Source organism: Penicillium macrosclerotiorum, assembly GCF_028827735.1.
Source record: "Penicillium macrosclerotiorum strain IBT 26536 chromosome Unknown utg000003l_segment0_segment0, whole genome shotgun sequence".
NCBI classification, from domain to species: Eukaryota; Fungi; Ascomycota; class Eurotiomycetes; order Eurotiales; family Aspergillaceae; genus Penicillium; species Penicillium macrosclerotiorum.
The window spans coordinates 764,831-780,615 of NW_026643083.1; the positions used below are offsets into that span (position 1 = coordinate 764,831).

General features: G+C 47.4%; 6 protein-coding genes across 6 annotated transcripts; 2 read left to right on the forward strand and 4 right to left on the reverse strand.

Annotated features, from left to right (window-relative positions):
• Positions 1-672: 672 nt before the first annotated feature.
• N7462_003167 (uncharacterized protein) lies at positions 673-1,371 on the forward strand (the record flags this gene model as incomplete). The annotated part of the gene is made up of 1 exon (XM_057074893.1): positions 673-1,371. One exon carries the CDS (start codon positions 673-675, stop codon positions 1,369-1,371), a length of 699 nt encoding a protein of 232 aa, XP_056934398.1.
• A 1,990-nt stretch (positions 1,372-3,361) lies between these two features.
• On the reverse strand, positions 3,362-3,787 carry N7462_003168 (uncharacterized protein; the record flags this gene model as incomplete). Its single annotated transcript, XM_057074894.1, has 2 exons — positions 3,362-3,728; positions 3,780-3,787. 2 exons carry the CDS (start codon positions 3,785-3,787, stop codon positions 3,362-3,364), a joined length of 375 nt encoding a protein of 124 aa, XP_056934399.1.
• A 1,191-nt stretch (positions 3,788-4,978) lies between these two features.
• On the reverse strand, positions 4,979-5,914 carry N7462_003169 (uncharacterized protein; the record flags this gene model as incomplete). Its single annotated transcript, XM_057074895.1, has 1 exon — positions 4,979-5,914. The coding sequence occupies one exon, from the start codon at positions 5,912-5,914 to the stop codon at positions 4,979-4,981; it is 936 nt and encodes a 311-aa protein (XP_056934400.1).
• A 703-nt stretch (positions 5,915-6,617) lies between these two features.
• Positions 6,618-7,994, reverse strand: N7462_003170 (glycoside hydrolase family 75 protein; the record flags this gene model as incomplete). The annotated part of the gene is made up of 7 exons (XM_057074896.1): positions 6,618-6,691; positions 6,752-6,856; positions 6,928-7,155; positions 7,206-7,354; positions 7,403-7,539; positions 7,605-7,670; positions 7,728-7,994. 7 exons carry the CDS (start codon positions 7,992-7,994, stop codon positions 6,618-6,620), a joined length of 1,026 nt encoding a protein of 341 aa, XP_056934401.1.
• A 1,153-nt stretch (positions 7,995-9,147) lies between these two features.
• On the forward strand, positions 9,148-9,483 carry N7462_003171 (mitochondrial 54S ribosomal protein bL33m; the record flags this gene model as incomplete). Its single annotated transcript, XM_057074897.1, has 2 exons — positions 9,148-9,160; positions 9,314-9,483. The coding sequence occupies 2 exons, from the start codon at positions 9,148-9,150 to the stop codon at positions 9,481-9,483; spliced, it is 183 nt and encodes a 60-aa protein (XP_056934402.1).
• A 1,230-nt stretch (positions 9,484-10,713) lies between these two features.
• On the reverse strand, positions 10,714-13,795 carry N7462_003172 (uncharacterized protein; the record flags this gene model as incomplete). The annotated part of the gene is made up of 5 exons (XM_057074898.1): positions 10,714-11,148; positions 11,193-11,243; positions 11,302-11,959; positions 12,085-13,410; positions 13,479-13,795. The coding sequence occupies 5 exons, from the start codon at positions 13,793-13,795 to the stop codon at positions 10,714-10,716; spliced, it is 2,787 nt and encodes a 928-aa protein (XP_056934403.1).
• Positions 13,796-15,785: the final 1,990 nt, after the last annotated feature.

Genomic DNA, 15,785 nt, shown 5'->3' on the forward strand with positions numbered 1-15,785 from the left:
CCGTCCACACGGCGGTGTCAACTGAGCCACACGCTAGCGGCTACTGGGCTTGATACTGTTTTGATACTGGTTCATGACGGGGCAGTCATGCCTTAAGCCAGTCCTGGGGGTCTGCAGGTCTACACAGCGAGTACCTGACCCCATTGGCCTTCTGCATGTGGACCCGCGTGGATCTGCCGGTCCTGGTCAAGTCGCTGTCAAGTCACTGTCAAGCCTCTGCGGAGTCCCTGTGGAGCCCTTGAAGCCTCGACGCCTCGACGCCTCGACACCAAAAAAAGATGCCAGGCTGCCACATGCGCGAGGCCGTGAAGTATATAATATTATACTTCTCCCCCACCAGCTTCACCCTTCTCCCCCCTCCAGATTAACTCATACACTCAACTGACCTGATTATTTGGACTCCTCCGGTTATCACTGTTGCAACTGTTATCACTGTTATCACTGCTACTGCTATTCCTACTGTTCCTCCTGTGTACTCCTGTTCACTTGGTGTCCTGTGAACTCCATCCCGCACGGTGATCATCCACCGTCTTGCGCGTGACTCCAGCAACCGGCACCCTGTCGCCCTACAGAGCCACCACTTTCTCCCTCAATCCTCGCTCCTCCAAGCAGGAGACCTCATCCCGACCTAGCTTGACACGCCGAATCTTTCGATTCGGCCGCTCCAACACCATGCCGGCTCCCATTCTCACCGAGCCGCTGCTCGTCGTGCGCAATATGCAGGACGATGAGAAGGATGTCGCGGACCGTTTCGAGCGTCACGTTTCTCACTGCTCACAATGTGCCCTGTCGCTCGAGACCGGCCGAGATGCTCTCTGTGAGCGTGGTCAACCCCGAGCCGTCGATGTCACCAAGTATTTCTACAGCCTGGACGGAAAACACCTATCAGTCGTCGACAAGGAGAGCGGTAGTCCGAAGCGAGTCAAACTTCCTCGCGAGAATGTTTCCACTCGCAAGTTGATCGAACACATCGAAAACGGCGCTCGCATTCACTCCCCTCGTGGCCGGGCCCCTCCTGTCCGCGCCCCCTCTCCTCTACGCCGCTCCACCTCCATTCACAGCTCTTATGACCAGAGATATCCCATCCCTCCGCGTCGACCGGCCCCCGTGGTTGAGTACCGCGAGCCTCGCAACTATACCCCATCCCCCGAGCCAGAGACTCCCACCCGCATCATCGAGCGATCACCCTCGAGCGCTCACCAATCTCCCTCCACCAGCAAACGCCGCGTCGTCATCTATCACTCGCCTCGTGGCTCCCCCAGTCGCAGCTCCACCAGCCGTGGCTCGCTGTATAGCATGGACCACCAGGACAGAGTCGAGTTGCGCTACAACACAACCCATATTCGCCGGCAGTCCGACTACAACCGTTGATTGACACATGTAGTCTTCTCCCTGTGAATTCTGCTTGATACGACTCTTATGATGTTCACAATCAACCCCTCGCCCCCCAACCATCACTTCACGAAACCCTTTTCGCTGGACGGGGATATCGACCGTCCTCGACTGACTGCAAGCCAGTCCCTGCCAATGTGGGATGCGTCTCCCTCACCTGGCGCCACCCTCCTCCTCTCCAGCCATCCCACCTGGAGCCGGACCCAAGGCGTATCTGAATATGCCTTATTAGACAGATGTTCCGTCATTCTACGGAGTCGGACACCCGGATTGGTAAAGATCCGGTATCTGTGGAGCAGACTTTAGAAAAGACCCGCCTGGGACTTTACTTCAGTTATTCTCCTTGGTTGGCGGTGACCATTATTGGCCTGTAGGCTCCCCTCCGAGATGCAGTTGCAGGAGGGGTAAAGGATATAGGCCAATAATGGACATGGGAAGCGACCGCCCTTTCGGCCATCATGTATGCATGCTTCGCACCCGCTGCATGTTGTCATTGGCTACTGCCTCATGACTCACTCATCTTTTTGTGGAGAACGTCTCCAGCTACTGTTGGTTTTTCTCCGCCGTTTGGATATGAAGTTTTCCTTTGTTTAGTTCATACAGTATGAGTTTTATGTGAAATGTGGCCTTTTTATGATCAGATTTGATTTGATGCCTTGTGTTTAACCTCGAGTTGACGGAAATAAATACCAAACAAATGAATTTGTCTTGCTATCATTCTATCCATTTCTTGCATGTAGTCCAGAAGCCTGAACCATAGTAAAAACCATGGCAACACTGTCCAGAAGGATCCATAGAATCTCCACTTCCCAATTTCCGCATGATCAGGTGGATCACCAGGTTCCGATGGATGTATAAGGTATATCCATTATACTCCATTCCACCTGTAGTCTACCAACTTGACACCTTTCCCGCGACAATCTTCCCTCTTTCAATCTGCCCGAACAGACCCACCAAGACATTTGTGGAATCGGTCTCCTCTGACCTCCTATCTTGGTTGGAATCATGAGTCACTGAGGGGAGATGGCGGTGGGTGTGGCTGATCTGCGGGGCAAGGCGCACAAGGCTGTCTGTATCCGGCACAGGGCGTCATCACGACCGGCTAATCCCGACCGACCAGAGCTGAACAGACGTCAGTCGAATATGCTCGAAAGTGATCTGGGTCGACTGCAGTGGTCAACTGTACTACCCAGTGTATAATATTCCCTCAAACCGGGTTCTTCTCTATCATCTTCTCCGCTTTATTGTCGGTGGAGCCCAGGCTTCCGTGGTTGTCCTTTCCTAGAAGCTCCACTCCGTCCGAGAGCCTCATCTGATCGACTCCCTAAGTGGATCTCCACCTACTATCCTCGTCGGGTTCCAAATCGGGATAAGTCTGTTACAGTATCTGCTGATGATTTGTGAACCGAGCGAGACCCGAACAGGATCCCGTCGTGTGGCTAGTGCGGAATTGGTCTCCGACTATGCATATGAGGATTTCTTAGCATTTCTGCATGAACAAGTCAGCATGCTTGTAATTCGGAGATGGGCCCAATGAGCTTCCTTACAAGTTCATGTGGCTAGATGGGTTGTAAATATGTCCCCGAACCTGAATGGAATACTTGTTTTTTATCTGATTGAATACAAAATATTCTGCATTCAACTTTCAAAGCGGGGCATGGTCCAGCATCCCCGCTCCTGCAGCAGGAACATATTGGCCTAAGAAACCAGGAATATTAAGTATTTCCATTGACTGATCTAGCTGAATGAAAATAAATTGAAAACAGCAGAGTGGGATGACCAATCTCAAAGAAATCTTTAGTGTAATTGAAAGTGAATGCTCCCAGAAACGCCAGTATGAGAAACTGGCCAAGTACAAGGACACACTAAATGATAACACTAACGGCCGTCTCGAACGCCTGCCCTTTGCTCATGCTCTTCTTTCACCCTTTTAACTACTTCCCAAACCCAGTCTAGATTCTCTTCCTTGTCACCGGCATTGTCGTCCCCCATCGTCATCGGACCCCTCGTCATCGCTCTCATCCAAGATCCTCTCCAGAATGTCACATAACAGCCCAAACATAGGCAATAGCTTACCAGAAATATCTGCAAGGATTTTTTCCACCTCTTGCTGGCCAGAGAGCCCAGTGTGGGCTTCCTCACAAGTAGGTTGGGAGGACCTGACTTGGCTTCTGCGTCGGTCCATGCGCACCGTAACACGCGGTTGACCCTGTGGAGTGTCCTGGGCCCGGCGGCTGCATCTCTCCTGGCGAGGCTGAGATTTTGGAGAGGGATGACTCTGTGCTCTCTGTTCGCGGTTGCTGTTGCATTTGCGGGTACGGGTACGGTTGTGGTTGCTAGCGATGTCATCAGCTGCTGTTGTGTGTGGCGAGGAGGAATAGACTTACCGCGACATATTGAATGTACGTGGATTGAAGGCTTGAAGTAAAGATTGCAGAGATAGAACTACTGATGGGAGGAGCGAAGGGAGCGAAGAGGATAAGGCACTTTTTATACAAGTAAGAGGCTCATTTAGTTCGTTTGTAACGGCAAAGGGCAAAAGAGAATGGAACATAGGGTCTGCTAGCCGTAAAGAAGCACCTTTTGTCATGTAAATTTTGATTAAGGATCATGCAAAACGCAATCTGACCAACCAAAAAAGGAAGTTCCAATATAGAAACGACTGACACCGTCTCTTTTCAAATTAAAGAAAATCTATGAGATTCTGGTTATTTCTTTCTGTGAGGTGGGAACATACAGACAGTCATTATTTGGGCATTAGGAAAGAAAAAAATGAGGTTTAGGTCTTGACAAGAAGAAAGATGATTGGAAGAAGGGGATTCAAGACAGGCGCAAAGATGCCTAAGAGAACTCTAAAAGTCTGAGAGCAAACAAAATACCTAGACAATGAATCTAAAGTGCACCACCTGGCAAACTTCAAGTCTAGGACAAGCCAGTCATCATCAGGCTCTGGAATCTAAACTCTCCAAACTTGCGGTGTGATGATTATCACAAGCGAACGGGATATCTCCACCCATGTTGTCAACTAGATCATGCCCGCCAACGCCAACACACACAAACTAGTTGCGCTGGATAGTCTGAGACAACCATGTATATTTGTGTTTTATTTTATAATTTGGCTAAGAATATTGTCACACCGGCGTTTAGTTTTTTTCGCCTGGAATTTTTAGGAGCTGTGAGAAGTAGAAAAATATTTTGGTAGATTGAAGAAGACAAAACAAAACAAAACAAAACAAAACAAAGACGGGATTCTCCGAGTTTTTGTGTGCCAGTGATAATCTTGGAAAGCTTTGTGCTTTAAACATATGGTGTTTCGGGACCGTCACTTGTTTGAGATGTGGGGAGAACAAAGTTATATTTTGGAATAAAGTCCGAGAAAGACTAACTGTGTACACCATATGACTACCCTTGAAGCCTAGAATATGGAGGAGAATATCTGAAATATATTTAAAGCGGACGTACCTTTCACAATCAAAAATGTAAAAAAATGAGTATCTGCAAAAATCGTGATTGAATAACGGTCTAGAAAAGCACAATGCCGGGTGTTACGTGAATGGTTAGATCGCTTGTGGGTCTTGCCATCTCTTCATGCTTGCTTGTTCTGCTTCTTCTGCCTCTCTAGTTCTCTCAAGCGACGACTTTGCGATCGAGTGACACGCTGAGTGGAATGCTGGGGACCAATCGAAGAGATGGAAGTACTGTTATTCTGAGCAGAACTGCTCTCCTCATACTCGCTAGGAGGTTCAGAATCAGCAGGAGTTGACAGAGGAGAGCCAACAGAAGACTTGGACAGATGGGTATTTTCAGGGGCATCAATTTTTTCGATATCAAATCGCATATCTAAATGCTCCGTGTCGAGATCAGTGGTCCACGTCCAGATTTTACTGATATAGTGAGTTCCACGTCCAAATTGACCAAGGACTATCGCTCCCACCACAGCACCGATCGGTGTTCCGAGTAAAAGATCATATTGCTCTGTTCCATGACCCCAGCCACGCTTTTCCTTGTCATACCCAAAAAGAATATCTTGTGCGGCATAGATCGCGTTTCTAACAACTTTGATAGTTTCCTCCTGAACCACATTTGTGACATAAACCAATTTCAAAGCTGTCTTTTGGAAATGAAAGTTGTACATAGCAAGTGCAATCTCCGATGCATGCGGACCATTAGCCCTTGAGACCACGTCAAGTATGAGGACGCCAGCACAAGAGTATGTGGTGACTGTGTTGTAAACTCCTGGAAGACCTGGAGTACTTGGAATATTTCCTGCGCGGATTCTCTTGAATTGGGAGGAAGTGAAAGTCTCTGCGATATCTGCAGTAATGCGAGCTTTGTCGAATTCTTCGCCTTCAAGATGAAATATGCCATATCCCAAATTTGCCAGGTCATTAATTCTGAGGAGGCTTAGTCTAGGGCAGAACCTCCCGCTAGGGCTAGGTGAAGCATAGTCAGTATCATCAATCCATTGGCGATAATCCTGTCCACGAAGCAGTACCGCAGCTCGGAGGGTTCCGAATTCCATGATGAAGAGGCTAAGTTCAAGAATTACAGTGAGCTAAAAAAAGTCCTTGGCTCAATGAAGTCGGAAGTTATTCGTTTGAGAATTCGCTCTAAATACTCGGGCTTATCGTGCTAGAATATGGGATTGGACTTGGATTCTACACTTGAGATGAGAAGGTCTTTTATATATTCCCCAATGGTGTTTTATACCTCGATTATTAGCGCATGAAGGAGCTCGATGAATACTTAACAGACAAAGAGGCTCAGAGGAGCGTTGATTAAGACAAAGAGGCTCAGAGGAGCGTTGATTAAGACAAAGATGCTTATTTTCATTGTTATAATATAAACAAAGAATCTTAAATTGCACCATATTGTCCATGCTCTTGTTGTAAGAATATTTCCATAAGATGACTATTAACTATGCACAATTACATAGAGAAAGCAGTCATAAATTTTACATGCAATTATTGACCCGGTTTATATGAAGCCAATCTCTGTTATTGAAGAAAATAGCAAAAAGTCTATCATTGTGTTTCACCCTCCCAAAGAGGAGTCAGCCAGAATTTTAATCTCAGTAATAGTGGTAGCGTGTTTGAGGATCTAAAATCTGTTCAATTTGTTCAATTTGCGTCGCGTAAACTATATCTAGATGAGGCCATTGGTTAAATCTTTTCAAAGGACACCACTCATTTTTGAGACAAAGTACTGCGAATAGTACCGCACATCTACGAGCTAGCGCACTTCCCACTACTACAGACCAAATCATCCGAGCAATCATCATCTGACGAACAGGAAGCACCTAAAAAGAAGAAACTATTAGTAATTAAATTCAAATTCCGGGGGAAAAGATGCAACAGACCAGCACAGTGTCCGGACCATGAGCAAGAGGTAGTGCTCGAGCTGCAAAGCCCGCTCTTGCAGACTAGATCATCGGAGCAGTCATCATCAGAAGAGCAAGAGCTGCCTAAGGGTCCCATTAGACACAAAATTACGGCATGTATGCATGCAAAGGTCAAGAAAAATCATATAACTCACCAGCACAGTGCCCAGACCAAGAGCACGAACCAGAACCGCTCGTTGATGTTGGGCTGGAGGTAGTAGTGGTGGATGGGTTACCGGAGCCGCCAGAGGATAGATTCAGGTTTTTCGCAAGAGCAGTAATCAACTTATCGCCCATGGATCGTAAAGTGCTGAAGTTGGTAACATAGTTATTATTGAGGGCGCTGCTTGGGAGGACGGCGTCGTCGCCAGTGAACAAGATATCTTGGGGAAGTGTCAGCATTGCTTCAACTTGAAATATTTTGCCAACATACAGGTCACATCAACACCAGTATGGCCACTGTTGCCGTTCAGGTCGTCATTGGGGAAGCATGTCCGAGCCATGAGCCACGATGCTTCACCAATGACCTGAGGATCATCCCCGTCAGAGTCTCCGTAGATGCCATAGAACATCTTACCACCACTAGATGAAGATCAGTCAGAAGACTACGGAAAGTTTCTGGAGCCCTACCAAATAACAGCGCCAACATTGTTGCCTGGAAGGACGCTCTGGTATGTTGTTCCAAACTTGTCTGGAATAACAAAGAAGGGGACCTCATATGCTGCAAGAGCGCCAAAGTTGGTTTGGGCCTGACCATCTTGATTGCCCTGTATGATGAAGTTAGTCATTGAATACTAAATACAGGGCCAACGTCAAATATCATCCTGCCCACCTTGCATTTATAGTCAATACCATCGCAGTCTACATCCATATCGGCTACCCAAACGAAAGCAGCACCCTGTTTATCCCGACCCTTAGTATATTTGGTCAAGGAAACAGTAATTTAAACATGTACCTCACTGAAGCTGGACCAATCACTATGGATAGTCACCTTGGAGGCACCACTGTCGTTATTGACAGGATACGTCGCATCTTTCGCAGCGGTACTGGCCTTTGCAGCGGCACTTTGGAGGGCCGCGACAGGAACAGTCGTGGCAGCCGCGAAATAGCTTGAGGGCGGACCGGCCGTTGGGTTGTTATATTGAGAGCCATCAACACTCTGTCCCAAAGCCGGACCGAGCAAAACTAGAGAAGTCGCGAGGGTAAGAAGCCTGAAGGCCATTTTGGAGAATAGATATAAATATAATTTGAAAACAAGGGTCTTAGCCAGCAGTTTTTTTTTTCTTGAACACTGCTGACAGGTTTCGATGGAAATACTTATACTGCCAACACGGAGGGTCTCATATCACTCGAGGACCACTCAGGACGTCACTTTTACCGCACCAAGTTGCCGTAAAACATACAAACCACACATGACGCTCTTTTTGCTCCTGTTGGACACAATGAACTCAAAGATCCTGTACCATAAGCTGAGACCTACTAGCTGAATTTGGCAGTTCCTCTGCAAGTTATCAGCGAGAGTATGTACTTTTGGGCAACCGGAGCAATATGGCAGTTCCACCGACGCAGGTCATCAAGATGTGATTAGTAGTGGGGCCAGGGAATAACGCGGCTACAGGGCGCCACCTCTCCAGCGCGCAGCTGGCAACACAGTCAGAGTCGTTGGAATGAGATAGCAAACGTGAAGTTATGTTCTTGAGAGGGCATAGCAGGTGTGAGAAGTTCCATCTCGTGAGCATGGACATCAATCGGACCGATATTTCCAAACCAGAATGGATGTCATTATCGTATCTTTCATACATCGTATCTGCGACGAGGACCCTGTTTCAGCCCCCGAGTGCCCCTTTCCCCTGGTGGCCAAACAGGTGCATCTCATTGGTCCTTCACAAGCTTATTCGGAGTCTGGGGAACGGCCGAAGTAACCTGAAGACCCATGATCACCTCGGGCATCTCAACCCCTAGTCCCGGTTCATTAAGCGAGTTATAGCCCTGCATAACACAGGTGAGAGCTAAGCTAATCCAAGCAGTCCAGTCCAACTGGAAAGTATCGATGTGACATGGGGTGATTATTGAGCTCGTTCAGGACTTCTTGACCCGGGTTTACCGGTAGGTTTGCCGGTGCGTGTGAGTACCTGTCAATAATCTTTCATGATCAGTTACAGAGAATCTAGCAGGAAATAATATATGTAATTCTTTGTAATAGACACCCTAGACTGAGCATCGATATGAGTCCAGCCACCGTATCCCGAGTCAAATTCGTGACTTGATGACTCAGCACACCACGTGATATTACTCCGCGGCCAGGTTTGCCCAGCGGCGCTTGAATTTCCACTTTATCGAACCACCGATCCAATCTCCTTGGGACATCGAGCAAAATGGCCAAGAAAGGTGAGCAGCAGATTGATTCAATACCGTCAGACTTCATGAATTCTGCGATATCCCCAGTTGCCCCCGAATCATGCCTCCTGCGATGACCATCCCGCAAAGCTTTCCCCGACGTCCGCATGACCAGCGTGCTAACCAATCTCTTTTCTTTCACAGCGAAGTCACGCACGATCGCCGTCCGGCTAATCTCCATGGCCATGACCGGGTACTACCGCACGATGATCCGGCCGCGTGCGCACCGTCCGCTCTCTATGTTGAAATACGATCCCGTCGTGAAGAAGAAGGTGCTCTTCCTGGAGGCGACCAAGGGCGGAAAGGCCAAATAAAATCATAGCCGATGATTGATCTTCGACTTCCGGCCCTGCATTACCTTTCACCCTCCGGCCTGGGGGATTTCAAATGGACGCCGTGGCAGCTCTGATCTTTCGAAGTCGATGCCGCGGCAGCCGACTGGCATAGGCTTCGCCGCTCTCCCGTCTTGCATTCTCAGACCACTCCTCTCGATTGGAGATTGGTCTTTGTCCTTTACGTTCCATTGCGGACCCGAATCGATGATATGATAATTAGTCACGGTGTTGTGTTGGCTGTGACAGGGGGTTGTTTTTGGAGGGAGCTTAACCGTCCTTCGTGTACATTATATCCTGGGAAGTGCTGACGGAGAGAGACGTTTATCTCTCGGTTGCTCCACCGTGTACTTCCTTTTGGTGGAGCATTTGTGTTCGGCGTTTTAAGAGCATTATAGCTTTTTGGGATTTTCAATTGAAAATAAGAGATATTTCTGCTACCTATCGCAGCCTTACCTTGCAAGTGGGTGCAATCATCTCGGGAGTGATACTCGCTGGGATGATGTAAGACATAGCAAAATTGCACTGGCAATATAGGGATACATCCCAGTATAAGCATACATGAAATTAAAATCTGCCTCACGCAATCCCATAACGTCACACGCTGCATGAACTGAATGCCTTGTCCCGTTTGCAAAAATAGTTTCGAATAGGGTTACTTGTTTTATCTGGTTCTGGGCACTGTACTATTCAGCATTCTTGACTGAAGCGAGCGCTGTAATGGTCGCCTGTTCGCGATAATTAGAACACGAGATCCCTCCAGAACCAAGCACGAATGAAGCGTACCTCGAGAGCGACGTCTACCTCTGCTTCGGAGATTCGAACGACCAACAGCTCTGCTTGTGCTGCTCGCTGATACAAGAGTTTTAGGACTGGTCCGTCGTTCTGCTTTAATCAGACATGGAGCAGCAGCCGCAGACTGTTCCTGCTGGACTTGAGTTCCCGAATTCTGGACACGACCGTAAGTCCACTTGTGTATATGCTTCGTCATCTTGTTGGCATGGTCTTCCATAGCTGAAGCATCCTCCGTGGGGGTCTGAACATCGGCTGGGGCCGATGGGACGTTAGGAATTTCCTTCGTCTGAATGTTAGAACCCTCAGAACGCTGTGCTGCAAAGTTGACGGCCTTGCGCTTTCTGTTTATCCGGACGCATGGAGCACTTGTGTCCGGAGGAATTTCGAAGATATTTCCAGTTTCATCTGCTGCCTTTTTTACCGGATTGTCAGCCTGAATGCCATCTTCAGTAGGCCCGGGGGCTCCTCGGGCTTATTCGCGATACGATGCGGAGTTGACAGCATGAGGTCATCAGACATGAAGAGCATGGCAAAGTCTGTTTGGTCTTCGTACAGAGGCGTCATTTGCTCCGATGAGAGCTGGGTTTCAAGTGCAGAAAAGGACACAATTGGGGTTGCCGAGGGTACTGGAAATTTCTCTCGTGCTGTTGGTGCAATTGACAGCCTCTGTTCAAGGGCATGAATATTTTCTTGCGATTGCCGGAGTTGTTCTTGAAGGTCGTTCCTCTCCATACAGGAAGTCGCTTCTGATTCTCTGTACCGTTGGACCTCGGCGGTTTGTGCATCTAGTCGAGCCATGGATTCGGTACAAGATTTCCGGAGTTGTTGCATCTCATCATTTGTTTGCTGGGCCTGTAAAACTTAGCCGAGTAGAAATAAAAATCGTGGTAGCCTACCAAAATTGCTCGTTCTCTTTGTCCATCGGCGATGAAGTCTTTAGCCTTGATCTGTAAAATTGATTTAGTAAAAATGATCTCTCCAACTCTGTGTGTTCTAGTACCTTACCAGAGACCCTTGGACTTCACTCAGCTTGGACGCCAGCTCCTCTGAGCCCATTTTGAATTCATCCTTATCTTTCTGGAGTATTTTCAGACGTTCTTCGTACTGGGACTCGATTTGCGCCTTCAAAATAGCGTGTTCTTTATTCATTTCTTGTCGAATCCTCTGCTCGGTCACCTCCATTTCACCTCGTATAGCCGTTGTTTCAATTCGTAGTCTCTGGTTGTGGTCTTCGGCTATCTTCGTCTTCTCTGTTGTTTCCATCAAGGATCGCTGTAGACCCAAGATACGGCTATCCTTCTCATCCAATTGTTTCTGGAGAGACTCTGATTCGAAATTCATTTTCTGGAGCAGGAGCTGCAACTGAGTATTTTCGTCAAATTTCGCGTTCAGCTCTTTTTGTAGTTGAATTTCTTCCTTCGGAATTTGAGCTTGCACTAGCTTTTCATTGAAATCCTTGAGATCTTGCGCAAGGTTATCTTCCGTAGATATCAAAGATTGAACCAATTCACTTGAATGACTCAAGACTGTCTCAACAGCATGTAGCTTTTCGCTGAGACTTTTGGAAGAAGTGTCACAGCCTGAGAGCTGTTTGAAAATCATGGATTCAGGGCCCATATGAGACTGCGTCAGTTCTAGGAGTTCCTGGACACTTTTTGATACGCTAACATTGATATTAGTGCTTGTGTCAACATTATGAGTGAAATTTGTCGAAACCTCTCTCATTCTATATTCATATTAATTCCAGTCACTCAATCTGATGCAAACTTTGTAGAATAGAGAACATACTGAGAAATCATATCTTGTGCTATTGCTGTGAAATTTTGAACCTCGAGTTTCTCGCTTGAAAGTGTTTCACCCAATGCCTGGATTGAAGCGAGAGCATTGTCAAAGACCTTTTGAATTTCAATGATAATCAAGTCACGCGAGTTGTTTGAGTTCTCAGCCGTAGACTCTAGGCCTGCCGAAAGGTCCCGAATTAATTTTTCTTGATCTTCTTTGATGGAAGTAAGTTTCTTCGCGTTGCTAAGTGCATAGTTCTGAATATACGATTCCAGTGTAGCAGTGCGGGTTTTTTCGCTGACAACTTCATTCTTGGTGCTTTTATATTTCTGTTGCCATGTTTCCAGTGTCTGCTGCAAGAGGGAAATACGACTCTCCTTCTCAGAAATCAAACCTCGTTGCTCTTCAATTGTGCCCTCTGCCCTCGAAATTCTGAGCTTGATGTCATCGATGGCTTGGAATAGCTCATTCCTGTCCCTCTTGAGGCTTCTTGTGGTTTCTCTGAATTGAACTGATTCATCTCGAAGGACATCATAGTCTCGCCCCAAATCGTCAACAACATGCCTAAACTTTTGAACTTTTTCCTTCCAGTTTTCCATTTGAGATTGTCGTTTTCTGGCATCTTGCTCAACCTTCTGCAGATTTGCGAGTGATATCTGTACTTGTTTGTGGAGATTTGAATTTTCCTCTTTCAATTTGATATTCTGTTTCTCAACCTGGTGCTGGATGCTGGCAGCCAGCGCTTCATCTTCTTCCCGTTGCCTGATTCTCCCAATCAGGAGCTCGAACAAGGTATCCTCAGTCAGCTGGGAAGCACCGGATTTGTTATTTGATATTGAGCGGTGTAGTCGGCTCGGTGTGGTTTTGCGGGTCTCTCGGCGACGCTTGGATACCCGAAGGTCATCTTTTGGCCTAACGGGCGCTTCTAATGGAACAGTCTTCTGAGGTCCCAGCTTGTTTCTCGGTTTTTGATTATTTGCCGAAGATGATGAGGATGGGCGAGCCAAGGTAGCCTTTGTAACATTAGTGTATGCGATTTGAATGATACAATCGTTTATACATGCCATTGACTTGCCTCCATCTAGAGACTTGGTCATCAATGAAGTCTCACTTTCTAGCTCCAGGTTTATGACAACGGGCATTTTGCTTAAATCTGCCTCGGAGCTGGATATTTTTTTACCGAGCTCAAGAGTAGTTCGTGACTCCTTGGGGTGGTCATTCTTCCGGCTCCCCGAGAAGTCTTTCATCGATGCATCAGGTAAGCCGACATACACATCATCTTCGGGTTGCCCAGGGCACTGCTTTCCAGCTTGTTCAAGCAAGGTGGATGAACTTTGTGAATGTGGGGATCAAGATTAGTATACTGTCAAAGCAAGTGCCAGTAGATAAGAAGTACTTACTCATCATACTTGGTCAATCCCTGATTATTACAAGCTGTAGGCTGACTGTGTGCGTGTACGTCTGTGGTAATACTGTGAGATTCGAAACTGGTGGGAATCACTCGATGCGGAGCCCGTAAGGAGAATTCTTTTGGTTGATTGACAGGTTTGCTGAAGGAAAAACCAGAGACATCGATGCCTGAGCTCTCGAGCCGTTGCATGAAAAGCGGTGGCTTTGGATTTGTTTGATGGCCAAATAGAGGATCAGTCAATGTAGGAGAGGCAAAAAGAGGTGAGGCAGCTTCTGTGGGTTCCGAATTTGAATTATCTGCTTCCATTGCTGAATAGAGCTCACTGGATCCGGGACCAATTGAAGAGAGGGGAATGAGACATAATTCTAGTGAAATGAAAGAGGGAAGAACAGAATAAGAAAGAAGAGTTGAAGTGAGAGTGAAATTGCACCGACGGCAGGTACGCACCATCTCGTGACCGTGAAAGCTTCAAGTGCTCAAATTTAGCTCATTTAGTTCGAACATCTAACCACCAGACATGGAGGACATTCATGTATGCTATTCCGTTCACCATTTTAAACCGAAAACTATCCAATTCTCAATTCATATGTAGGTATTGCTGAACAGATCCAGATTCCTGCTTGGAAATGTACCGCTTGTTTCTGAAGCCACCACCATCATTATCGGCCAAATCACAGCTATTTCGTTTCCCTCGCTCAATACGACATTTGTCAGTCAAGGATTGTTCCAGTATACATTCTGAGATGTATCAGGATCCTAGACTCCAGATTTTAGTCATCGTTCTAGACTCTGTTTTGCTGCTACCCTTCCCGAAGAAGACGACTTCCGACAAAAAAACGCAGTTTCTTAAAAGTGGAGGAAGATTTGGCGTCGTGGGAATTGGAGGCTCAGCAAGAAAGCAACAAAAGTCTAAACCAGGCAATTTGATCTGAAGCCTAAACGCTTTCATTTTACAGCCACACCCCCAGCAGGTAATTCGGGAGAGGAGGACCACGGATGACATCTCGTATTTGATTGATTGCATTCACCAATTCATCGAAGTGGAGTATCATGCCCCCCTCCTAGTCAGTCTCCACTTTGGTCCACAGACCGTTTCTGGGGCGAAAATACATATCAGCCATGGCTGCATAGTCGTCAAATGATAAACAGCGAATGGTTCCCCTTTCAATAATGCGGCTGAAGATCAGTGCACCAAAACCACGAGAACCAAGCACTAGGAAGCTTCCTCTGTCGCAGCTTCATATGGAGTACATGAGATGCAGTGTGCTCTGCTTACTACAGGCATCACCATCGGTGTCAGAGATTGACACCGGAGAATTGTCTCTTTGTGGTGCTATTGATAAGTGTCACTGGTTTCTCATGATTATCAACCAGCGAGGCGACGATGACAGGTCTGATCCGGAATCATGATTCAGGAGGCCCACAGGTTCTCTCTCCTATCGGTCCTCAGCACCAAAGCTGAAACGACGAGATGAAACACCTACTGGACCGGGATTATGTCGATTATTGCCTACAGTGGGCCATTGGTGGCCGGCCTTGTAACTTTAATGTGCGTCTGCCAAGCGTCCATCATGCGCATATTCCAGAAGAAGGCCTAGAGTGGGCCTGCTCACAACACAGCTTGAAAGTGAGTTTATCAGACGGGATGGAGATACGAGCCAGGCGCTGACTCTCCTTTATCGAGAGTCTGAGATCAAAAAGGTTGAAGACGGATAGGTGGGTTGGCCCCCCTGACATTAAGATCACCAAGCTAATTTGGGAGGAGAGCCTGGTCGCTGGCGCTAGTGAGACTGGGGCTGCACAGCAAGATGACTGGTCGCCTTTCGTGAGACCAACTGTCAAATGTTCTGCAGGTGTTCCACGGCTGTTCCTGTGCCACCAAGTGCAACGAAGGGGGTTTAGTTTGCTCCAAACCGGGATCTGACCGGCTGTCATTCGCTGTCATTCGCTGGCCGACTCGCATTCGCTTGTATGTACATCGGCAAGGGCGGTCAAGAACGTGGCGGCCACGAGATACGAGACGTGTCACCCTAAGTCGCGTGGCGAGCAAGCCGGAAACTTGGAACCTGATCGAGGTGACTTTGATCAATATGATTTTAATTCGCCGGTGATGCTACTGGTTCGATCACGGTGTTGTTGCCTCCGGCCCAGACCACGGAGCGATCCATGACTCTCCATCCAAGACCTGGAATCAGTGTTGATTAGCTCGGTCGAGAAACGCAATCCAAGCAAACGGAGTGCAACACTAGAAGCATGCATGTACATGTGTGTTACAGACTACCTGCATGCGATGATA